Source organism: Rhinolophus sinicus, linkage group LG06, assembly GCF_036562045.2.
Source record: "Rhinolophus sinicus isolate RSC01 linkage group LG06, ASM3656204v1, whole genome shotgun sequence".
Lineage (NCBI taxonomy): Eukaryota > Metazoa > Chordata > Mammalia > Chiroptera > Rhinolophidae > Rhinolophus > Rhinolophus sinicus.
Genome location: NC_133756.1, coordinates 75103721 through 75130253, shown reverse-complemented (window position 1 = coordinate 75130253; position 26533 = coordinate 75103721). Strand labels below are relative to the sequence as shown.

The following is a 26533-nucleotide window of genomic DNA, read 5'->3' as shown; positions in this document are numbered from 1 at the left end:
GAACCTTCTCCACTCTGCCTGAAAGAACGCTGTTGTGTGCTGAATTATGTCCCCATAACAAGATCTGGTGGAGTCCTACCCCTGGTTGCCTCAGAATGTGACTATTTTTGGAGACAGGATCTTTACTGAGGTAACTAAGGTAAAATGAGGTCATTAGGACGGGCCCTAATCCAATATAACCGGAATCCTTATAAAAGGGGACATGTGGACACAAGAGACACACACAGAGGGAAGATGAAGTAAAGACCCCCAGGGAGAAGGCCCTGTGAAGATGGAGGACTGAAGTGAAGTTGCTACAAGCCCAGGGACACCAATGATCGCAGCAAACACCAGCAGCCAGGAGAGAGGCCTGGAGCAGATCCTCCCTCAGAGCCTCCACAAGGAACCAACCCTGCTGACACTCGATTTCCAACTTCTTTGATGCTTCGTGCCCTTCCCAGTCCTTTCATTTGAAACACTGTTGAATGTGGTCCATTTTACTTCACCACCACCACATGGCCCTTCCTTTTCAACGGCACAGACTCCTCCAACGCCCTCTCCGTTCTCTCCTCGCACGGAGCACTGTTCCCTATCTCCTCCACCACAGCCTGTTTCATCTTTTGAAAATGTGGAAGCTGGTACTATGGAAAGGACATAGATTTTAGAGCTGGGGTGGTGCATTTTAGAACGTTGATTTCACCAATTATTAACAGTGTGTCCCGTGCCAAGTTTCTTAGCATCCTGGTCTGTTTCATCACCCATCAGGTACTGAGAAGTGTGGCCTGGCTGGGTTATTGCAAGGGTAAAATCAGGGGCCTGCTTAAAGCAGCCAGGACACAGCTGGGACACATAGCCACAACCATGCTCAAAAGCTTTCAACACTCTTCATCACCTGCCAGAGAAAGTTTGGACTTCACTGCAGAGAGCAGTGGGCTATGCTGGTGACTTACAGCACCTCTTCTCCCCCATTCACTCCTCTTGGAACCCAGGATTTTGCAGTCTGCCCCCCTCCACACACACGTGACTTGGAGGAAGGTACCCCACCTCCAATGCACACATGGCATCCCCTGGTGAACGGTATTTGTCAGGAATGGGCATTTGGCCTGAGTGGTTCAGGTAAAAGGACTCATACTCCAAAGGAAAAGGAGAAGACTGTTGTTCCCTTTTCTCCAAGTTGGGGGATAGGAGAATAGGGGCAGCAAACAACTCCCCATCAGGGAAAGCCACCTTGCCACTACAAAGAACTCAGTGTTTGTTATGGCTGAATTGTGTCCCCTCAAAATCCATCTGTTGAAGTCCTAACCCCAGTACCCGAGAATGTGACTATATTTGGAGGTAGGGCCTTTAAAGGGGTGATTAAGTTAAAATGAGGTCATTAAGGTGGGCCCCAACCCAATATGACTGGTGTCCTTATAAGAAGAGGCAATCAGGACACAGACTCACACAGAGGGAAGATCATGTGAGGACATAGGGTGAAAGCAGCCATCTATAAGCCAATGAGAGAGGCCTCAGAAGGAACCAACCCTGCCAAAACCTTGAACTCGAACTTTCAGACTCCAGAACTGTGAGGAAATAAATTCTGTTGTTTAAGACAGTCTGTGCTCTTTGTTATGGCAGCCTGAACAGACTAATACATTATTAGAATGAACCAATGCTAAGGAGGTTGAGAAGGGAGACAGAAAGAACTGTGTATTAGAGCCTATCCTACCTCTGGACTTCTAGAAAATTCCTTTGTATTTCTGTATATTTTTAATTCTGTTTGATTTGAGGTTTTTGGCTATTTGCAGCATCCTAACAGATCCCCCGAAGCTTTCAAACCCTTCAAAATATGTGCATTCTCCCTAATTGAAACAAATGATTCCTCTTACTCCTTCCCATCACAATTCATACTCTGCCCTTCCCATCTCCATTCTTTTGCTCAATGCTTCCTTCTGCCCAGAGTACTCCCTTTCAGCCCATCTCTGTCTACCAGGACTACCCATTCTTCAAGGCACAACTCTTAGGCTCCTTCTCCCCTAAAGCTCCCAACATAGCGTTTTGCACATAGCAGCTGCTCAATAAACATTTGAACATTACATACTGCTCTGGACTTTTCTTCTCATATTTTCCCTGCATACATTTTTTGTTTGTTTATATCTTTTTCTTAAATTTATTGGGGTGACAATTGTTAGTAAAATTAAATAGATTTCAGGTATACAATTCTGTATTATATCATCTATAAATCCCATTGTGTGTTCACCACCCAGAGTCAGTTCTCCTTCCATCACCATATATTTGATCCCCTTTACCCTCATCTCCCACCCCCCCACCCCCTTACCCTCTGGTAACCACTAAACTATTGTCTGTGTCTATGAGTTTTTGTTTCTCATTTGTTTGTCTTGTTCTTTTGTTGTTTTTGGTTTATATACCAAATATCAGTGAAATCATATGGTTCTCTGCTTTTTCTGTCTGACTTATTTCACTCAGCATTACACTCTCAAGATCCATCCATGTTGTCACAAATGTTCCTATATCATCTTTTCTTACCGTTGAATAGTATTCCATTGTGTACATATACCACAACTTCTTTATCCATTCATCTATCGAAGGACATTTTGGTTGTTTCCATGTCTTGGCCACCGCAAATAAAGCTGCAATGAACATTGGAGCACACGTGTCTTTATGTATAAATGTTTTCAGATTTTTTGGACATTTTTTTTTAACTACTATATGAGATTAGGCCACTATATTTGCTATCCAGATTCAAACAGATCACCAAGGAAAGATTGCTGTGTATCATTGCCTCGCCATACTAATGGAGGAAAATGCCTTTGGAGATTTAAAAACCTATTCTTAGTATAATTAAACTACACGTCTTTAAATTCCCTGGTTATCTTCCACCTGTTCAAGGTCATTTCAGTTTCCCAAAAGTTGCTGTTGGAAATGAGAGTCATAACCAAGGTAGTAGTTTTGCTTTCCCTTTAGTCACTTACCTAAGGATCTGTCGAAAAACCACTAGAGTTATAAATGGGGAAAAACAAGATGGCATATGAAAAATTAATTAAGTACAGAAACCACAGCTTATATTTAAACCACAATTCAATTCAAACGTGTTATCAGCAGACACACTAAACCAAACACAACATAACCTTGATGATATCCATTTTTGTAAAGTTGCTTCTTATGGGGCTTATCAGAAAAATATTAAAAATAAATCTTCTATTAAAATGCAATAATCAAAAACCTTACTCTGGAACACAGGAGATTTGATGACTCATGTGCAATTTACCTCCAGAAAACACAGGCTGTGCTTAGGCCCCTGCGAAGATGTGTCGCCTTCCTGAGTCGCACTTCCTCTCACTGGATGATCACTACCGTGTTGCCCCAAAAATAACACTGGGTCTTATATTAATTTTTGCTCCAAAAGATGCATTAGGATTTATGTTCAGGGGATGTCCTCCTGAAAAAGCATGCTAGGGCTTATTTTCCGGTTAGGTCTTATTTTTGGGGAAACACGGTAGTCAAAGCATCTTTATTTCCCGCTGGAAAGTTACTTCTGAGCACTAGATCAGACACTCTACCCAGCCCAGAACACTCAGCTAAGTCCCACCATGTACAGCCTTTGATAGCTCTTTACTAGGGACACCAAGAATGTCAGCACAAATCCTCAAAAAGAAATATGAGTGAGACAGCCAGCCAGTGCTGTGAGCATCTAAGTCAGGATGTCGGTTTGATTAATGGAGGGGCCACCTCGCCAGCAGCCCTGACTAACACCTGGCACCCTTACTTGCAGAGGTGCATGTATCATTGGAGATGTCACACTCAGACCACTTTAGGGTCACTGCCAGTCCCAAGGTCAACCCTGATGTGTTTGTTACTCAGCAAACGTAAATAATGCTTATGTTCAGTTCTGGCCTCTAGCTCCTAGTATGTGTCTCATGGGGGACTTCTCATTTCCAGCTGCTGAAAACACTACCAAACCACCTTAATGGGAATTAATTATGGAAAAAACTAGTCTGAATTAGAGACATTTTGAATGTAAATACCTTTTATGTCCAAATAAATGTTTCCTTTTGAAGTCATTAACCATTATTCTAAGCAGAGGTTCAAAGGACCTACTTTAACGAATGACTAGGTCATTATCAGCATTCATTTATATGTAAACATGCTAAGGTAGCTTTCATAATGTGGCTCTCTGGGTAGATTAAACATGCCCACTGTCACTTAGTTTATCCCATCAATGAGCTTAGCAAACTGTTTTTTCACAGAGGGCAAGGGGGTCCTGGCTGAGTGGTAATTCTCAGCACAGTGACCCTCCCTAGTGCAGCTCCTGAGCCTGCACACCAGCGCCCCTTCTGTGGGTTAAAAAGAAGCCAAGGTCTCCTTGGGATGAGCCCCGGCCATCTGTCGGCCATGGTTAGGAAATGCAATTCACTCTTTATATTAGCCTAGATCAAGATTTCTCAAACTTGGCACTCAACATTTTGAGCTGGATCACTCTTTGCTGTGGGGACTGTCCTGTGCATTGTAGGATGTTTAGCAGCACCCCAGTCTCTACCCACTAGATGCCAGTTGTAACAACCAAGAATATCTCCAGACATTGCCAAATGTCCCCTGGTAGAATTCATCTAGAGCTTTTTACAACAACTGATGCCAGGGTCCCATAGGCATTTCCATAAGTTCCCCAGGTGACTCTAACTGCTCCAGACACCACCACTTTTGTCCCCAATCCTAGATTCAGACAGACCAGTTCAATATGGAGCTTTCATTAGAAGCAAAGGCTCCGTGACTTAAAGCTCTGAAAAACAGTGACTTAAAGACAATGTACTCCATAGTCCAGTATGATTTCAAGTTTGATTAGTTGCTACTTCAGGCAAATTATATTACTCTTCTTAGTCTTCAATAGCTCACTGAAATTTGACTTTAAGTCTGAGTTGACCTATATATCTGACCTCTTCTTCCTATTGTCATCCTAGAATTAAATCAGCTTACCTTCCTGAGACGAGAGCAATCCCACTTAAGAAATGTGAATTGAGCACCCACTATGTCCAGGTCCTAAAGCTCTGTATCTGGGCCAGGAAAGCAGGGGCAGGGGCTAGAGTGGAAGAATAGGGAGTCAGGAAAGGCCTGAGAAAGGTGACAGGATGACAGGAATGGGAGCTGGATTCTAGGCTGAAAGAATACCATTTGCAAAGGTCAAGTGTTATGTGAGAAATGATCAGGGGCTGGAGCACAGGGTCCCTGTGCAAGCATGACAGGGACAGCTGCAGGAGAGGCAGGCAGGGTACAGATAATCAGGGACCTTGACCATCCGCCAACCAGGCCTAACCTCATCTGAAAGGCCCTGGAGAGCCAGGAAGTTAACTGAAGCAGAGAAATTAAAAGAGCTAGTCAGCTACAATTTAGGACCAAAACACTGGAATCTGAGGCAAGGGGGTAGGGGTGGACAAGATCAGAGGCCAGATGAGAGACTCAGTCAGCAGGTAACCAAACACACAGGTCTAGGGCTTCGAGGAAATATTCAGGTTACAGATAAAGATTTGGGGCTGCTATACTCAGGGTGTGTGCTGGAACTCAGGTGTTATGGGCTGAAGGTGTCCCTTCACCAAACAAAAACAAACAAACAAACAAAAAACCAAAACACCAACAAACAAAAAAACCCTCATATGTTGAAGTCCTGACCCCTAATACCTCAGAATATGACCTTATTTGAAGATATAATCTTTACAGATGTAATTCATTTAAAATGAGGTCATTAGAGTGGGCCCTAATGAAAGAGGACCGGTGTCCTTGTAAGAAAAGAGTAGGACACAGACATACACAGAGGGAAGACCACATGAGGACCCAGGGAGAAGGTGGCCCTCTGCAAGCCCAAGAGAGAGCCCTCAGAAGGAATCAACCCTGCTAATACCTTGATCTTGGTTCTAGCCTTTGGAACGGTGAGAAAATAAACATCTGTTGTTTAAGCCCCCAGTCTGTGCTACTTGTTTCGGCAGCCCCAGCTGACTGACACACCTGCGAAGTACCTTAAGGGGGTGAGTGGCTGAAAGGATTCATGAAGGAGACAGGGAGAAGAGGAATAGCCACGGAGGCATAGGAGAATCAGGAGAAAGCAGCATTCCCCCAACACAAGAAGAGTGTTGAGAACTGAGGCCACTGCCAAAGCCACACAGAAATCGCTGAAGCAGTTCTGAGGGAGCTGGTATAAGGCAAGCATCACACTGTCTGGAGCACAGAGACTAGGTGGCCTACGTGACGTGGGGACACTGGGCACAGCTGGCACTTGCCAGGAGCACAGACAGGCAGCGAGGGAGAGGGCAACAGCCCCTTCCCCGCACCATTTGTGAGGGGATTTGTTGAGGGGGTTTTCAAGAAGGTCCAGACTAACTAACAGACTAACTAACATGTATGCTTGGGGGCCCACATGTGGGGGCTGGCGAGGGAAGGGCTGAGGTCTGCTGCATGTGTCCTGATGACACAGCAGTGACAGGCACCAAGCCCTCAGGCAGACATAGGCCTGGGCTGGAGCACGTCCCTCCTGAGTCTCTTCTGTCTTTTCTGTGTTTACAACCCTCATACACCTCATGGTCCACTGGGTGAAAAGCCTACCAAAGCCCCAGGAACTAACTTTATGGGCCTGTGGGGTTGGGTCCCAGGCCCTCCTCCTCTGCACTCGGCACAATGTCCCTTCCCAGAATTCACAACTCCTCAGCAGGAGGCCCTTTCTCAATCCTTCCCAGCTGCCCAAACCCCAGCCCTCCTTTCGGCTGGTTCACGTGCCAGAGCAGCCTGGATCCCTGACCGCCCCGATGGTGGGCACTCCTCAGGCCTGAGCACAGCTCTCACCTGCCCTCCCTGCACGCGCTCACTTCTGCACCCGACACCCTCAGCTCCCACCCTACACGATGACGCCTGCCACTCACACCCTGGTCCCAGCTCATCTCACACTGCGCCTGGAATCCTCCACTGACCAAACGTCTTGGCTATACCATTAGCTCCTTCTCCAGGGCAGAGATGATCTTCTATCCATTTGTGTGTGTCACCTACTCAGGGCACAGCAGACGGTCTGCCCTAGAGCAGATGCTCTGAGAGAAAAACTGGGGTCCGGCACTACACAAGCAGCCGCAGGAATCACCTCTGACAGGGGAGGGGAGAGATGAAGGGGCTGGATGCAAACAGTAAGACAAGACTCTGTCCGTAGCACCATTCCCAATAGCTGAAAGGTGGAAGCAACCCAAGTGTCCACTGATGGATGAACGAAATGTGGTCTAGCCACACAATAGAATGTTGTTTCACCTTAAAAAGGAAGGAAATTCTGACACAGAATACATCATGGATGAACCCTGAGGATATTATACTCAGTGAAATAGCCAGACACAGAAGGACAAATACTGGATGATTTCACTTATACGAGGTTCCCAGGGTAGTCAGATTCATAGAGACAGAAAGTAGAATGGTGGTTCCCAGGGGCTGGGGGAGAAGGAAATGGGGAGTTAAGGTGTCTCGGGCACAGTCTCAGTTTGGGAAGATGAAAAAGTTCTGGAAATGGACGGTGGTGATGGTTGCACAACAGTGTGAATGTACTTAGTGCTACTGAACTGTACACTTAAAAATGGTTAAATGTGTATTTTATAAAAAATAATTTTAAGTAGGACAAACAAATTTGTGTTTACTGCAAGCGCTCAAGTATATCCATTTGAGAACAGTGGAGTTCCTCAGTACGTAACAATCAGGGGTGCCCAATTTGTAAAGTATCTTTTAAACACACAGAAAAAGCAGCTTTTATCTAATCTGAGAGGAAGCACGTTGTAGTGCACATTACGATGCTGTGCATAACCCATCCGTAATTTAGTATGACCACTGGGATGCTTGTGGCTGTTTTATGCCGGCACCATCTCCTTTGTATTTATTTTCACATGATACTGAGAAACAAAGTGTGACTATTACCTAGTAGAATTAAATTATATAAAGGACTGACCCTCCTTCTCACCTGAAAAAAAAAAAAAAAGAAAAAGGAAAAAGGCTGATAAACACTTAACCAGCATTCTAATGACTTAACATTCTTTACCACCCATTCCTATGACTCAGCTCGTTGGTTTCACTGCTCAGATAAGGACCATCTGGCTTCGGGAGCAGTGTTTTCACTGTGAGAGGGCTCCCTGGCTCCCTCACGCTATTGTGCACCTTGACCTAACTAAACATCCCAGACAAATCTGGTTAGGCCTTTGTGAAGCTGTTCACTAGGAAAAACAGGCGCGTAAAAAGCACGTGTCACTTTTACTACAAGAAACCTAGAAAAAGATACAAAAGACAACAAAGAAGTAGAGAAGCAGAAAAGATACCGAAAATTCAGGAAGAAAGACTTGGAGCTTCACAGCAGTGACAAGCAGCTTTGTGAAAGATGATAGAAAGGGCCCAACATCTGGCTTAATGCTAGGCTGTCACCATCTTAATCTTCCTGATAATTTTTGAACAATGGGTGCTGAATTTTCATTTTGCACTGGTTCCCACAAATTATGTAGCTGGTCCTGACTAGAAAAAAGGTTTGGAAAAACAGAGGCGCACCCTGTGTGGGGCAGAGGGTAATTTGCAAAACTGTTTCAGTGACTGCCCAAGGGCTGTTCCAAGCTCCCTCGGTGATCTGGGGCTAATAACTAAGGCCATCTATAACTATTTCTAGAAAATAAGCCTCAGAAGGGGTATTATTTCCAATTCTACACTAAACTTAAGCAGCTTAAGCAGCCAGGTGAGTTACATGCTGAGTCCTTAAGAACAAAAAGAATACTTTGTTTAAAGCATTTTATGGTCAAATCATCAATATTCAATTATTCTTGATTAATTGCCAGAAAGATCCTCACCCCTTCCTCCCCCAAAAAGAATAGTTATTGTACTACCACTCCCTGCCACACTGTTTGAAGGAGCACCCACCACACACGCACACAGCCCTGCGTGATCCGACTCACTGCTCTGAAACCTGCCCTTCCTCACCTCGGCCTGAGCTGGATATCAGATTGGCGCCCAGGAACCTGGAGTTGGACAGAGGAATGCTGGCCTCCGTGCTGGCCATTCCTGGACCAGGGACCAGGTAAGCAAAGGAAGAAGACAAAGCCAGTTTGGTGGGGTGACAAAGCTGATGTCTGGGGAGGGGGGTGAGAGTAGATGTGTCTTCTGAAAGAACAATGGTGGCAGCAGACCTCCTGAAAGATTCCCCCCTCCCTACATTTTCTGGCCTCAGATCCCACCATAGGTTTCCTGAGCCATCCCTGCATCTTTCCAATGAATTTCTTTTCTATTTTGTTAATGTAATTTGAAATTTATTTTCTCTACTTGCAATCAAGTCATAAGAAGAGAAGAAGTTTGAGCAAATGGATGGCCTAGAGCAGGGGTGTCCAAACTGCGGCCCGCGGGCCAACTGCGGCCTGCAATCCATTGTTAATTGGCCCACAGCAAATTCCAAAAATATATTTAGTTTACTTAAATAAACCAGGTGAGGCAATACTTCACCTCGAGTGAGTGGCCCGGCTGTTTGTGTATTTTACTGCATATGGCCCTTGGTAAAAAATGTTGAAAAAAGTTTGGACACCCCTGGCCTAGAGGGTCCCCTGGCAGTGTTCTATTACAGCAACAATTTATTTTAGGGGAAATCCACTTAAATCAATCAATAACCACTGCCCCCCTTTCCTAGAAATGTAGGCCTTGTCAGTCTTTAGGTCACCTGTTGGGAGCGAGGTCTGTCTGTGTACAATGACCAGCATTGCGTAAACGTTGAACAAATGAAAGAAGGAAACTACTAAATCCCTAAAGATCAAAGTCTGTGGACGACTGAGGTCGAAGTCAATGTTCTCCCACAAAAACTCAGCAAGGATGACACTCCAGGGGGCACAGGGCAGCTCTGGAACGGGGTCCCTGGCCCTCAAGTTCAAGCTCTCTGATCCTTGCTGTTACAGCTCAAGGTTACCATCAACTCTCTAAAATTCCACTTTCTCTCTGATCCCTTTCCACCTGGTACAGCTAACCCAGATTTCTAAACACACTGAGAACTCTAATCCTCAGTGTTGTGGCCCCCAGGAAGGTCCTTCCTTCTCAGATTCTCTCTGAGCCCAGTGGCCGTGACCTGTTGTGTTTTCAGATTAGAGCTCTGAAAACAAACTCCTTAAAGGGTCGTTTAGACAAACCCCTGCAGGTTGGTTTTGGATTCAGGTGTCTTATCTTAAGGGCACACCTGGTTCCCATGTCATCATTTTCTGGGGGAAGGTGACAGACACCTAGGAGCTCCCAAGGAGCTTCCAGGTGTGGCCTGTCAGCTCCTCCCCATCTAAGCATTTCTCAGATGACTCATTCAGCCAGTCCTCAGCCCACAGAGGGAGGAAGAAGGAGCTGAGATTTCCCAGGTGCCTCCTGGTGTTCTCCTTCTGTTCTCAGGACGGCTCTCCAGGTAAGGTAAGCAATGACCCACTTTACTGATGAGGTTCCTGCCACTCTCAAGATTAACAGGTCATAAGTACAGTCAAGGCTTGAACCCACACCTGCCAAACTAAAAACTCCCACTCTTTTCATAACATTGAGTTCAGGTGCGCTCAGACATTTACGTGAAGACGTTGTGAGTAAAAGACCAGTACGCATAAGACACACTTCCAGTGGGGGATGGACAGACACCATTCTGAATACCATACAGTGAGAGCTACGACAAAGGCACAGCTGGGTGCTGGGAGCGCTGGATGAGGACTCCGCTGATCTGAAGCATGAACAGGGACTGTCTGGCTGAAGGAAGGAAGGAAGGAAGGAAGGAAGGAAGGAAGGAAGGAAGGAAGGAAGGAAGGAAGGAAGGGCATTCCAGGTAAGTGGGCAATGAAGGCAGAAAGAGCAGAGATTATAGAAATGTGCCCAGAGAGGTGCTTTGCACAAGCCCACCCTCACAAAGCCGTAGTATAACCAAATACACCTCAGCTTGCAGAAACCAACACATAGAGTTATAACCATTCTCGGGCAGGAGACCATCTCTGATATGCCAGTTAGAGGGAACAACCCAAAGAACAGGAGCAGCCCAGCCAGCACTTCCTGGCCCCTCTGCCCTGGCGGGGGGCACTCAGGGGCAGAGGCAAGAAAGGCCTGCAGGATGAGAACTGGATTCTAACCCTAATTCTGGTGGCTTTGGACCCACCAGAATGATCCTTCCTCCTTCCATGCCTGTCTTCTCATCTGTAACTGAGGACTTTGGACTAGAAGATAAAATTACAGGTTGGCTGTGGCCAGGATGATCTTTTACCTACACTAGGCATTTGGCAAAGGTAAGGCTCGTTGAATGGAAGTAAATTTACCCATGGCTTCCTACCGTGTTTCCCCGAAAATAAGACCTAACTGGAAAATAAGCCCTAGCATGATTTGTCAGGATGACACCCCCTGAACATAAGCCCTAATACGTCCTTTGGAGCAAAAATTAATATAAGACCCAGTCTTATTTTCGGGGAAACACGGTTTATCAGGGTCTCTCAGCCTTGTGGGAATTTAATTAGCATCCTCCCCCTTTGAGCAGGAGGGCAATTGAAAACACTAGAACACTCCAAAGGCCAGTACTGTTTCCTGTCAATAGCCCTGGGAACAGGTTCCAGGCCCACATGTCTAAAGTCTGGTCTGGACCGGCAGCTCCCACACGATTTTACACAGCTCCTTCTCAGCACCCCTCCTTGGGCCAGCTGTTTTCCTTTCGGCAGCATAAACAGACCTGGTTTCCTGTGGAACCTTTGTTCAGGCTGCCTCTGCCCCCTTAAGTGCTCTCCTCCCTCCTCTCTGCCTACTCGCAGAAACCCAAGTCTCCATTTCAGGCACAGGGCTTGGTCCTAGGCTCTCATCTCACCCCACACACTGTCCCTTGTCCCACTCCATTCCAAATACATCCGCTCAGCTGGCTGAGTTCATCTCATGGCTTATGTTCTTAGAAGCCACCCCCTTCCATGTTCCCTTCTACACCGCCTCCTATCAATTCCAGGCTCCTGCATGCCACAGGGCCCTTGCAGATGCTGTTTCCTTTCTCTAGAAAATACACGTGCGCACACACACCCCACTTTTGCCCCCCTCTCTCCTACTCAAACCTCAGATGTCATCTTGGATGTCAGCTTCACTCAGACAAATCAGTCTAGGCGAGGGTCTTTGTTCTAGTCTTTCATTTCCTTTTCTTTCCACATGTTTAACTCAGTTTGTAATTAAAAGGTTATTATTTAATGTGTTAAATAATAAAGGTGTGCCTTTATTATTAAGGTGTGCCTCCCGCATTAGACTATAAGCTCTATGGGAGCTGAGCTATCTGTTTCTGCCTAGCCCCAACATGTAGCACGATGCTTGGCTCAGAATTGGTACTCCTATCTAGGAAGGGAAGGAGGGAGAAAAGGAAAGGGTTAAAAAAAAAAAAAAAGGAAAGGAGTGGCTCAGGGTCATGCTCAGTGGACTGCTTGATAACTGCAAGAAAAACAAAACCCTGTGGTGCCAACTTCCATGGTGTAAATGCTCCTGCCATGGCCGATTCCAAGCCACCATCATGACATTCCTGAATGCGCAGCTGCACAGAGAGGAGTGTACAGCCTGGATCCAGCACACCGCTGGTTTGTGCTAATACCAAGACTGACATTCAGAGAATCCAACATGTTTTAAAACATTATCAACTTTTGATCCAACCCTACCTTGGGCTAATGGCCAAAAAGAATTGAGACTTGCAAAAAATGCTGAAGATTAAAAAGAAAAAATGATGTTTTGCAAGTAGCTCAGAAGGGAACGTAAGACCCACTGCCTGGGCATGAGCGCTGTCTCTGAGAAGGAGATGGAAAGAGCTGCTCAACAACTGTTTAGCTTCCAGTCTTTCCCTCAGTAAGACCGTCAAGACCACTGACAAAATCAAGTTTAGGACGTAGTTATCAGCAAGTTAAAGCCTATATGAAATGCTGGTTATATCATCTGACCTAATATTTATTTCCCTTTCTAGAAATTTATCCTGATCGCTCAATAAAAGCAAAACTGATCCCTGCAACTCTAAATTAAAGATGTACTGAGATCATAAAACTGTTAGAAGAAAACATGGGTTTTTTCCTAATATTCCAGGGTTATGGAAGCCCTGAATCTAACACAAAATCCAGAAACCATTAAAGAAAAGATTAACTCATTTAACTCTATCCAAATCTAAAATTTCTGCCTAAAGAATGCACCAAACAACCCAATTGAAAAATGGGCAGAGGACTTGAAGAGACATTTCTCCAAAGAGGACATACAAATGGCAAATAGACCTATGAAAAAATGCTCAACATCACTAATCATCAGAGAAATGCAAATAAAAACCACAATGAGATATCACCTCACCCCAGTCAGAATGGCTATCATCAACAAGACAAATAGTAACAAATGTTGGAGAGGCTGTGGAGAAAAATGAACCCTCATACACTGTTGGTGGGAATGCAGACTGGTGCAGCCGTTATGGAAGGCAGTGTGGAGGTTCCTCAAAAAATTACGAATAGAATTGCCATATGACCCAGCCATCCCTCTCCTGGGTATCTACCCAAAAAATCTGAAAACATTTAGAGATAAAGACACGTGTGCTCCAATGTTCATTGCAGCTTTGTTTACGGTGGCCAAAACATGGAAACCACCAAAATGTCCTTCGATAGATGAATGGATGAAGAAGTTGTGGTATATATACACAATGGAATACTATTCGGCGGTAAGAAAAGATGATATAGGAACATTTGTGACAACATGGATGGATCTTGAGAGTGTAATGCTGAGCGAAATAAGTCAGACAGAAAAAGCAGAGAACCATGTGATTTCACTGATATGTGGTATATAAACCAAAAGCAACAAAAGAACAAGACAAACAAATGAGAAACAGAAACTCATAGACACAGACAATGGTTTGGTGGTTGCCAGAGGGTAAGGGGGGTGGGGGGTGGGAGATGAGGGTAAAGGGGATCAAATATATGGTGATGGAAGGAGATCTGACTCTGGGTGATGAACACACAATGGGATTTATAGATGATGTAATACAGAATCGTACACCTGAAATCTATGTAATTTTACTAACAATTGTCACCTCAATAAATTTAATAAAAAATAAATAAAAAGAAACTGGTAGCCTTAGTTGCTTCTAAAGAGGCAAAGAAATATTTTTACTGTCTGCTTTGAGTATCACGTGCACACATTATTTATTAAAATCAATTTCTAAAAATAGATATGCATAAAGATGTTCACTGTTGTGTTGCATATACTAGATGAAATAAATAAACCACCACTAGAAAGACTTAACAGTGGGTTCTTTTAAAAAATATTACTATTGCAATGAAATTGCAATTATTTTTAATCCTAATTAAATTGTACTGAGTCACTTTAAATAACTTAAAGTCTTGAGTACCAGAAAAGGAATACAAATTACTTTGCAGGATATTTAAACAACTCTCAGGTGTCCTTACAGGATAAAAGCCAGCAATCTTTGAGAATTCATGAAGAACAGAAGAAATATCAGAAGACTAGAGATAGATAAGCATTTCAAAGCTCATATACAGAAAAGGAATGAAGCTTAGAAAATTTAACTGACAAACTTTTCGGCAACATTATAGAGATTAGTCAAGGAAGTGGTGAGCATTAAACACTAACAAGAATTCACTCAGAACAATGAAGAATAAACTATGCAAGTTATGAAGAGAAATATTTTAAAATCAGTGGAGTTGCAGTTTTTTAACCTCGTTGAGTAAAATCTCAGAAGTACCTGAGACTCCGGGCTGCACAGGGAATGCTGGTGTGGGGCGAGCAGGGCTCCCGACCCACTTGGCCTCAGTTTCCCCAGAGCTGCCCTCTTAGTGACTCTGCAGGAATGTATTAGGTTCTTCTTTTCAGGAAAGCACTGACAGTATCTTTCAACATAGCTGGGAGATAAAATACAGAACTATAAATGTCATCAGGAAGTTGAACACCAGGCTTCTGTACAGAACACCTGGCTCACTCAAGAGTGTGACAAGTGATTTAAACTCCAAGATAATACTCAATGTTAAGACTGGCCTTGGATTACTCACCATTCTCAATGAAAGGAAACAGGTGTAAAAATAGATGTTAAAACTTTATAGGGCCACACAGAAGAAAGCTGGTATTATTATTGTTATTTTGAAGGCACTGAAAATTCTGGAACAGGTAACAAATACCAAGGACCAAAGCAAAAACAAATAAAAACAGGAACCTAATTGGAGAGATCTAGTAACCCAAAACTATTAAGGTGAAACATATATTGTGCACTGCGTCACACAAGGGGAGGCTGAGAAAGCCCTGACATAGTGCAATCCCATACAGGTTTGGTGACCGTGATCTCAAGATAATTAGAAGCATGTCAAGTCTACTAAAAGCCTTAATGTATCAACTGTAGGCTTTGTTTGTGGACTCAGAGTGTCCATTCTTCCTCTCTTCTGATTAGAAGACACAGGGCCTACCAGGTATGTTCTGGGTGCCACGCTTACGAGACACATATGAGAAGTGGAGCAGTCAGTATGGTAAATGTTGTCATATATGTAAACAACTGAAGCAGCTGGTGATGTAACAGCCAGGATACTTGGGCATCCCCAAACATCTGAACATATACCATGTATAAGGAAAAAGAATCATTCAGAGGAACAAATTGCACAAATAGGCATGAGATGATCTGAGTTATAGTCACCAAAAACATGACTCTCTGCAACGAAGAGCAACTATGGAGGGGCTGCCTGCCTAACGGGGGTTGCCTTCCCATCCTGGAAGGGATATGCATGTAGGGGATCTTATTCATGAGGCTAGAGAGACTTGTCAGCCTGAAGAGCCCTTTGAACTATAATAACCTGGGATTCTAACTGGCTTGACAGTTTCATGTATGTAGGTGCTATTATAGCATATATAATAGGTTATGCAATACATAACACAGATAATATATATTAACAACATGTTTATAATATAATATATAGTTATAATATATAAATTTATAACATAATATGTATTTGTAATACATATTTATAATATAATGTAATGTAATATGATATAACATAACATATGTTTGGCAATTCTTCTGTATCCCTTTCCCCACCTAGGGGTAGAATACGGTGTATATTGTAGGGGCATATATATGCTGAAGGAAGTCTACTGACTGATAAAGACATTGCATGAGGCTTATTTGCAAGTAGGAAGGTCATAGTATGAATCTGGGGAAGAGAATACAAAAGGCAACTTCTCAGACTGGACTTTCATCTGCTGATGGAAGGCAAACCTTCCACTTCTGCATCTACTTACAAACAAAGCTGACAGGTACCTGACCCCTGGAATTCAGCACCCATCACAGTATATATTCCACAGTTGTACACCTGATAGTGTATCCAACATGCACAGCCAGCAGAGGAGAAAGTCTGCCTTAGTACATGCCAAAATGTGCTTTAAAAGCTCTTTAAAACATTTGTTATGGAACAGAACACTGTGGAAGGACAGTCCTTTATTTAGATCTTATTTGTACGTGAAAATCGATATGTCCTTTCTATAGAGTCTTTATCTTACAAGAAAATGTGTCTCTAACTATTGTCCAAAAGTCTTCTCCTTCCAGTCTTGCCTTGTCAGCTATCTGTAACTGTGACGTATCTGGCACCCCCAAAACATACCGCACACATTAGTGCCATCTTCGACCCTCTCAAATGCTAATTTAAAAATATTGTCCAGCTTTCCAATATACTCCATAGCCTGTTTCCAAGAACAATTTTAGTTCTCTCCTCTTATGATCCATGGTAAAGTGTGAATAGCTGTTCCTGGGTCCCCACCACCAAGACAATAATAGTCTATCCTCTCTCCCAACTTTCAAGTTCATCTCCCATCAGGCCCCAGGACAGAACACCATCTACACACATTTGCTTTGATCTATATTATTCTTCCTCTACTTTAAAAAGGGGCTTGATTAAAGTATTTGAAAATGTTACCAAATCCTTACTTTCACAAAGTACAAAGAGTATTAAAATAGTCATTGTGGTCATTGTTCTTAATTTTCCATGCTGGTAAACAAAAAAAAAATATTGCCCTCCATCGTTGGGAAACAGTCACAGAGACACCTTTGGGAAGGCCAGCCTGACGGGGTGGGAGGGTCAAGGTGAACTAAACTGCATGGTTCTTCTCCTATTAACAGCTAATCCAGACAGTTCCCACAAGACAGATCATTTCTTGCCAGGTTGGTACAAGATTAAAGCAAGGGTTATGATGATGTAAGAGTTTCATATTACACATCCGTGAACTACAACTGTTTACTAACATGCACTTGGGGGGAAAAATACATGCACATTGATTGACATAAACTGTTAAATTTCAGTCTCACATTTAAACAAAGCATTTAAAACTGCCCAGAAGGAGAAAAGGTCTACATTTACTTTGTAATGCAAGTTAATTTAAAACACAGAAGGAGCAAAAGACATAAATTGCTTGACAAATTGGTATACAATTTCTCTTATGTGTTAAGAAATCCAGAAAATTATAGATGTCTTGGGCACTGATTTTCTAACACTGCCCATTCTCTATTTTCATACTGGCTACACATCTCTCACCAAACATTCCTGTTCCATTCCACACAATGTAATACCTCTACTAGAGGGGCTCCCTGGACTGGGAGGGAGCAAATGGGAAGTTCAGCTAAAGCTGACTAGGGTCTCAATGCCTCTGACAAAAACAGCTGCTATGTAAGAGCAGTGGTGGTGCCAGAATACCAAACACATTCTTAGCGTCCTTCCTATACTCCAGTGATGTTTACTGAAGTCCTGAGAAAACATTGCAGGGAACACTGGGGTGGCAAAGTCTAAAGCCAAATACGCCCCTCTTTGGAGAGGACTGAGCCTGGGGAGGGGGAAAAGGAAATTTTCAAGAGCTCTTTGCTTCTCCGGCTACAAGTTAGTTGGCTTTAGTCTGTTTCCAAACCAAGCTGGGGATGGCTGAGGTCTTCCAGAAAGACCATCTGGGAATAGGGTACTAGTCTCATGGATGGGTATTTCTTTGTGAGAGACGTAGGGACGACTAACCAGGCAAAAGAGCAGAGCCCTGAGCCTGGCTCCCACCAGCAGACCTTGAATGAGGTGGGTCCTCCATAGCTGGCTTGGTGACAGGTCAGAGGTCTTACCCTCCGCAGGCCACCCCTGCCCTAGTGAGAGTGACAGATGGAAGGGTGGGAGAAGGAAGCGCCAGGCTTTAGGGGGAGGGGCGCTCTTCGCCTATGTGCCCTGGGACAGGAGTTTGGGTGCAAACTAAGAAAGCCCATAATACCCCCTTAGAGGTGGGAGGCAGTCACTGCAGAAGGCAACAAAAAACCCTCCCTTTACACCCGAGTAAATGCATCTCTTTGGGGGGACAGAAGGCGATTAAGCCAATGTGAGATGCACGTACGCACAAACTAGCATCACTTTAGGGACTTTGGTTCCTGGCTGCCTCGGGCTTGGACCTCGGTTTACACGGAGGGAAGGGTGGGGGCGACCTAGGGGTGAAATGGGCTCAGGAGAAGGACACGGGGCCGGGGCGGTCGCGGCCCTTACCTTGCTGACCACGTTTTGGACGAGGCCTGTGCGGATGCCATAGTCCCATTCGTGGCAGTTGCAGTTGGAGGCGTTTTCTCCCTTCTCCGGAGGGGACTGCAAGGGTGGCGTGTCGCCTCTGTCCTGGCCGCTGGTGTTACTAAGGTTGCCCGCGGTCCCCCAGGCGGCAGTGGAGAAAGGGGTGATCGGGAGGCTGGTCCAGTTGGCCACATCGCCGGCTCCCCATCTGCCGGTGGCGGTGACCCCCGCCAGCTCGGCGCCTTTGCCGGCCTCGCGGCACCAGAAGTCCGGCTGGTCCAAGAGGAAGGAGTCTGAGAACTGGCTGAAGCCGATGAACAGCGCCGGGATCCAGGTGAGCAGCACGAGGGTCTTCTGATAGCCCCCGCCCAGGCCCCCCAGGAAGGGCAGCACCGACCCGTCGTAGTCCAGCAACAGGAGGCTCGGGGCCGACGCCGCCGAGCAGCAGCTCGAATGCGGGCCGCCGCCGGCGGGATGCGGGGCGGGCAGCGGCTGGATCTCCCCGCCGCTGCTTGAGCCCGCGCGTCCCCCGAGGGGCACCGAGGCCGCCGCGTCCCCGGGCGGCAGGGAGCCGTTCTCCTCGGCTAGGGGCGGCTGCCGCCCGGGCCCGCCGCCCGCCGCCTCGCGCCGCCGGTCTATCGCCATGGCCCGGGCCCGCGGCGCCCGCAGAGGCGCATAGAGCGCGGCGAAGGCTCCTGCGGGCGCCCGGGGCAGAGCGCGCCGGCCCGGGCCCCCGCCGCCGCCGCCGCCGCCGAGCAGAGCCCGCGGCTCGAGAGAGAGAGCTTGGCCGCCCCAGGCGCGTCAGTCCGCCCCCATGTCACCGGCCCCGACCCCGCGCCCCGGGCGCTGCGGCCCCGCTCGGGCGCCGGGCAGAGGCCAGGCAAAGGCCGGCCCGGGCCCTCAGCCGCCGCCGCTCATCCGCTCCGCGGCCCGGGCGCCGGCGGCCGAGCCCGCCGCTCTCTGCTGCTCCGCGCCGGGGGAAGAGGAGGAGCAGGCGCCGCGCCTTTGCCGGCGAGCTCAGCGCCCTGCGGACAGCAGTGCGGGCGTTGCGGGCAGCGGCCGCTGCTCCCCGGGCGCCCAGGATGTATTTATCCGACCTCAGGCGCCTCCCGGAAGCCGCGAGCTCCGGTGCTAGCCTGCCGAGCCGGCCGCGCTGTCCGGCTCCGCAATTCGACCTCCCTCCTCCTGCTCTCCTCCTCCTCTTTCCTTGTCCCCGGCCCGCCCCCTCTCCCCCCGTAGAGGTGGAGGTAACCGCGGCACCTGCTGCGCCCTGCTCCAGGGCGCGAGCGCCCCCTCCAGCTGGGACGCGCCCGCGGAATCCACGGGAGAGGGGCGGGGGAAACGGGACACTCGGGCCCGCCTGGCCGTAGGGTCCCCTGCTTCTCCCACCTCCGCGCCGGGCGGGGCGGGGGAGGAGTAGGCACGCGGAGCCGCGGGCGTGGGTGGACTGGGGGTCCCGGAGGAGTCGGCGTGCGCCGGGAGCTTGTGAACTGGGTTGTGTTCGGGTCTGGGTTCCCGCCTCCGCGCACTGCCCCCACACACTCGGCGTGCGTCGGGTCTCAATGACTTCTGCTGGCCTCAGAGGTGCCGGCTGCCGGCACCCCATACCAGCTCGCGAGCCCAAGGGTCGCCAGCATTAGGGAGCAACCCTCTTGCACTTTTTCGAGGTACAGATATGGTTGATTTTTGTGTCCGTGGAGTAGGGTCAAGGAGGCGCATTTGCCACTTTCAGGTTCTCGGTCACCCGCAGCGTCGGGTAATCCACCACCGGCCGCAGCACCCACTCCCAGATCTCTATTTCTTCCCCACCCCAAAATGAATGCTATTACAAGTATGATACTAGACGGATATGGTGCCAACCCAAGTTACATATACATAACCGTGAATGGTGATGGTAATCCTCTCACCCCCACCCCGCCACGATCTTGAATTCACGTGTGGAACGCCAAGTGCACTGCCGCACACCTCTATATTCGCACACATGAAGGCAAACCTTCCTCCTCTCTAGTGCTCCAGCGCCAACCTTGCCCAGCCGGTGCTATATAAATAACGCCAGCCCTGCGGCAAACGGCTGTATTAGCATATTTCCTTCTGCACCCAGGCGCAGATGAAATGGGGCGGCACCTTTCACCCCAGCGTCCCCACATGGAAATATTTAATATTCTGAGAAGTTTATTAATGGAAGTCTTGATAGAGCAATTCATTTCCAGTCTTATTTAATGGGTAGTGGTGAAAGAAATGCTTTGCTTTCCAAAAGAATACAATCTAAGCTATGCATACTGAATGTATTCTTTCGCATTTCCATCATTTGTTTACATATTTAACCTGAAGTTCCTTTTTGTTATGGGCAACATGGGATTACTACGTAAAATACTGGCACATCCGAGAAAATTCTTCCTGAAGGCTGCTAGTGGGCTGGGCCTTGGGGCGGGGTAGGTTGTGGGCGTTTCTGCATGGCTGAGAGGGGGGAGATTAGATAACCATGCCCTAAAGGGGCCCAAAGCGCCGCAGAAAACAGCAAGCCTCCAAGAAATGGGTCTCTAAACCTGCTTGTATTTAAAGAGCTTTGGGTGTGATACTACACACAGTTTATGTAGTAACGGGTTTTCTTTTTCTTTCCAGCTTCACATTATTTGTTTGTTTCACTTTTTCTTCCTTCCCCTCTTCCCATTAGAAGAGATAATAAACGCAAAGTGCTTACCTCCATGCCTGGAACAGAGAAAGTGCTCAATAAATGTTAGTGATTTATTATTACCACCACTACTACTGTTACTATTACATAAAATCTGTATTTCTATTTCTGAGTTTAAATATAACTTTAAAGATGTTATTTATTTCTTCTTTAGGGGACAACCGTCTCAGAAGAGGTCTACCTGTGTTTGACTCTGCCTCTTTTCCCCCCAGTCACAAGGACCCATTTGTTGTATTATATGTTATAACTCCTTGTAAAACAAGCATGGCCAGTGACCTTGATGGCCATTCCAGTGATAATAATAATATTTAACTTTGCAGGGTTAGCTTTCATATAGACACTGTCATTCAGTCCTCCCAGGACCCCCCAAGAGGTGCATCTTCAAGATGAGGCTGTGAGAGTTAGGTGACTATTGGGTCAAAGAGGTGGCCCACCGCAGACAAAATTGCTGGCTTTGAACCCAGATCTTCTGACTTGACATTCCAGGGTTTTTCCATTTCAATGTGCAGGGACAGATTACAATACCAGAGGGAAGGATTTTAAAAAATATTTGTTAATGTGCATTTTTAGGTGGGAGAAGCCCTGGCTCTGGCGAGCAGTTTCATTGCCAAGCTGTTATTTGTCCTTGATGCCAAAAGGTGGTAGAAATCCTCAAATGATACAGTCCCAGAAGTTGGCAACACACTGGAAAATGGTACTCTCTAAAATGCAAGCTAAAAGGAATCAACATAAAATGTTTCGAATTAGCCATCTGCAACACTGACCCAGGCATTGTAATTAAGTTGTTGGTTAGATTAGAGGTTTCCCTAAATCCCTCTTGGATCAACATGATCCTCAAATCTAGTCAAGAAGATTAAAAAGTAACTAATTTAAAATTAACTGGCCTTCAATTCATTTAGACATACCACAAGTGACCTCATAGTGGGAACTGATCAAAAAGAGTAAAGAGGAAGAATCTGACACTCTGACAGCCTCCAGGGTGAGTATTTAGGTTCGCTGGCGAGTATAGGGTAGCCAATCAGGCACCTGCTATCACATTACCCGAGTCCACCGTTCTGTATGGTAGTCATCACTAAGTACTAGTTTCCTTTTACTTGTTTATTGACTACCTCCCACTCTAGATAGGTTTCTTATACTCAGTTATATTTCTGGTGCCTAAAACAGTGCCTGGTACATGTAAGACTCTCAGTATGTACTTGTTGAATAAATGAGCTTATCAAGTTATTATCACTCGACAATAGTATCTATTAGGATCCTATAACTCCATTTACTTTTATTCTTAAGTTAAGTTACCAAGCAACCTTTTCATGTTTGTTTAAGCTCTCAAATATAGTGCTCAGATCAGCCAAAATGAGAACTCAAATGAACTTGACAATTATATTTCTTATTATAAATAATTGTGGTTAATGGATTAGCTTCCAATATGAAGTTATTGTGGGCAGTTAGTGGCTTGCAGACAGTTTGGCTTATAGTCCAAATGCAGCTCACAGACCACATACAATGTTTCCAGAAAAATATTTGTCAACATTTGAAAATCAGGAGATTGAACATTAAAATTTTTAAAAACACATATCAGAAGTTTTGAGGCCTAATTTTTGCAGGGTCATACTTCCCTGGAATGCAGTGGAGGGGCAGGTTTTCTCCAGCTGCCCGCATCTTTGCCTGGCACACCTCCCTCATGCATAGCACTTTCTGGCCCCAGAAAGCATCTGAGTTTGTGACCCTAAATTTATGATAGTATCCTGAACTCTCTGATCTCCATTAAGAAGCCAAGCCATTCTCTCTTCTTTTGAAAGCATAGGAAATAATCTACCAGCTTCTAACTTCCTAAACATCAAGAAGATAAAGAAGAGATACAACCTAATCACGAATACACTTGAACAATTTTATTTCCTTGGAGATAACAGGAGGAAAAAACATTTTGCTTCTAAATGTGGTCGAAATCTAATTTTAAATCCTTCATAATTCTATAAAAGTTAGTTCCAAGGGATTGGTGTCAGGGTTCATAACTTAGAATTACAAAACTAGTCATAGCAAAGCGGTTTCACATTGGTTTTACCTGTATGTTCATATTTTTTATTTATACTTGAACTATAGATAGGTGTCACATTTTGGACTATTATGTGTCTTTCTTTTTTCTTCTTACTGCAGCTTGATTTCTTTCTTTCAAATAAAATTTTTAAATCAATTAATTAATTAATTAATTTTAAATTTATTGGGGTGACAATTGTTAGTAAAATTACATAGATTTCAGGTGTACAATTCTGTATTACATCATCTATAAATCCCATTGTGTGTTCACCACCCAGAGTCAGTTCTCCTTCCATCACCATATATTTGATCCCCTTTACCCTCATCTCCCACCCCCCCACCCCCTTACCCTCTGGTAACCACTAAACTATTGTCTGTGTCTATGAGTTTTTGTTTCTCATTTGTTTGTCTTGTTCTCTTTCAAATAATTTTAAAAGTAGGTTATCTTGATTTTTGGAGGATGGCAGAAAGTGATATGAAATTACTTCAGATTCTAATTGTGTATACATGAACACAATTTATATTCACATAAATATATATCTAATTGTGCATGCATGAACATAATTTATATCATGTATTTATATCAGCCTTTGACTTTTGGAATGTTAACTCTGATTATCTAACAAGGAATTTGACATTTAAAAACCTATCATAAACAAAAATGAAACAGCTACTTTTGTTCAGGGGCAAAAGCAATACAAATGTCACATAATCTATCCTAAGGAAAACCACATGTAATTTATTGAGAAAAACTATTTAAGCATGCTGTACAAGTCAAATTCACCCCTCCTGATCCAAAGGCCAGGTGAAAATAAACTACCAGGTGAAGCTAAGACTTCTATGCAAAAAGCTCTTCAGTTGTAAATGTGATTGATAGGGCCCAATTACTTTTAAAAGCATGGTCAAAATTTAATTTGAATTGTTTTGTTGAGTTATAAAACAATTAGCAGAACAAATTGATCTAGAATCTGATGTTGGCTTTTCTTTGCTAAAACTCACAGATGTCATATTTGGCTTATTGTGCTTAAGAATGTTCTTTGTTACACACACACAAGAAAAAATACAGAATGCCAAGACTTACAAGTGAACATTATATGTTTCATTCCAGCATGGAAATAGCACATTCCCAAATTTGCAATGAAAATCATCCCCAAATTTGCAAATGAACCTCAGGTTTCGGGTATGGATATGGGACTTTCCGAAATGGGTTAGAAATCTTCTGAAGATAATCATTGTCAGGAAAGTTTGTGGGAACAACATCAAGTAACAAAGGTTTAAGGGAAAGAACTTCTACTTCCTAAAAGAGGCAAAATATGCTCTTTAAACAACTTTTCCCTCCTAACTCTTTCCCTAGTAATTCTAATGGAGATAAAGAAAGACCCACAACTACATGGTCTGGGTGTTCTAGCCAAATCTAAAGTGATTAAACTGATTTCCTTCAATAACTAGAAGTTAGAGGATATGAGGAAGGAAGACCCCTGAACAAGGTAGATCATAGATACAGAATATACACCCTGAAGCATGATGTTTTGACCAAAAATAATTTTGATAAACTTTTTATCTCTAATACAGTTGGTTTGAATTTATGACTATTAGTCATAGAGGACTTTTCATATTTTAAAAAATTAGTTGCACATATATGCATATTATCTTCAGCACAAGTCGTGGGACACTTCGCAGGGTTTCGAATAAAAATTTGGTGTCTGTATTGCAAAAACAATATAAATGTAAAGATAAAGTTACTGAAACATTTTTTTTCTTTCTAAGTTAGTAGTATTTTAAAAAATGAGACTGAGTTTTTGAACTTTGATTGCATGAAACACTTTTATTATTTTAGGTTATTTAAAACCCAAATAACAATGAGTACACTGAGTACAATTTCTAATATCATTCTTTAATAAAAGGAACCAAGGGTCTTTGGAGAAATAATTGATTTCAGGACTGGGACAGGAAATACACAAGATGAGCCTGGGCATGTATAGTGTCAGAAAGTTAGGAAATGTTGAGCACCCTTTTCCACCCACACAACAAAATGATAAGGTGTGTTAGAGGGACACAGGAGTGAACTAAAAGAGCTCCCAGTTTGGGCAACAAAATAAATAAAGTACTATTGGATATTAACCCAAAGTATAAAATAACTATCCACAAGTACCTACTGGTATAAAAAAAATTGAATAAATAAATAAATAAATAAATAAATAAATAAATAAATAAATGAAGAAGAGACAAATCTCCCATACAGAAGAATTCCAAATGATATATGTAGATACATGGCACTCAAAGAGTTGAGCAGAATTCTCCATGCCTCAAGTACATAGTATTTCCACCCAAAGCAAGGGGAAAAAAGAGAGGAAGTTTATAGTGGAGAAACCTGATAATTACTACGTCAGCCAGGTGATCAAGGTCAACATCAATGATGGTAAGGCATGTTGATAGCATGTAGCCTTGATATGATGTATGAGAACGGCCCTTTACCTCTGTGATATTCCTCACCGAAACCAATAATCCAATCTAACCATGAGGAAAACATTAGACAAATCCCAATTAAGGAACATTCTACAAAATACTTGAACAGCACTAAAAACTGTCTAGGTCATCAAAAACAAGAAAAGTCTGAGAAAGAGGAAGGTAAGGAGACATGATGAAATGTAATGTTGCATTCTGGATGAGATCCTAGAACAGAAAAAGGACATTAGGTGAACACTAAGAATATCTGAGTGAACTATGAACTTCAAATAATGAAAATGACCACTATTTGTTCATTAGTTGTTACAAATGTACCAGACTAATGCAAGATGTTAATAATAGGGGGAATTAGGTATGGGGTATATGGGAACTCTGTACTATCACTGCAATTTTTTCTATACATGCAAAACTATTCTAAAATAAAAGGTTTATATTTTAAAAGGTGATTTACCACTCTTTTCAAACAATATTTCAATTTAAGCTCTAAATCAGTAATTTCCCTCTATATAGGTTCTATCTCTGTGATGATATTTTTAATCAAGTAAAGATTTAGTGGTTTGGAACACAAAGGTGATAGGGGAGCTGAAAAAAACATAAATAATTGAAAAACTAAATTTTAATAAATGCTTATGATAGTATTGCTTATTAAAATCACGTTGTTATAGTAACATGTTTTTAAAACTACTCCAAAATGTCAATTTACCAACATCAGCAAACTTGTCAGCTGTGGTCCAGGCTGTGGTCTAAAAGGCCAGCAAGCTGGGGCAAGCCTCAAGCCCCATCTGGGGGACATGACAACTGCAGCTACTATGTTTAAATTCTCCTG

The 26533-nt window shown here is 44.2% G+C and overlaps 1 protein-coding gene across 6 annotated transcripts in view; it reads right to left on the bottom strand.

Annotated features, from left to right (window-relative positions):
- SLC22A23 (solute carrier family 22 member 23) overlaps positions 1–19929 on the bottom strand; it is a 182148-nt gene extending 162219 nt beyond the window's left edge. For 2 of the 6 annotated variants that reach the window (XR_012497347.1, XM_019752356.2), the window contains exon 1: positions 18501–19733. Coding sequence is in view for 5 of the 6 variants with exons in the window: in XM_019752356.2 (XP_019607915.2) it covers positions 18501–19163 (663 nt within the window). In the remaining variant the exon portion in view is untranslated. Of the gene's footprint in view, positions 1–18500 lie in introns of all 6 variants that reach the window. The other 4 variants (XM_074335283.1, XM_074335284.1, XM_074335282.1 and 1 more) reach the window with 4 other exon arrangements.
- Positions 19930–26533: the final 6604 nt, after the last annotated feature.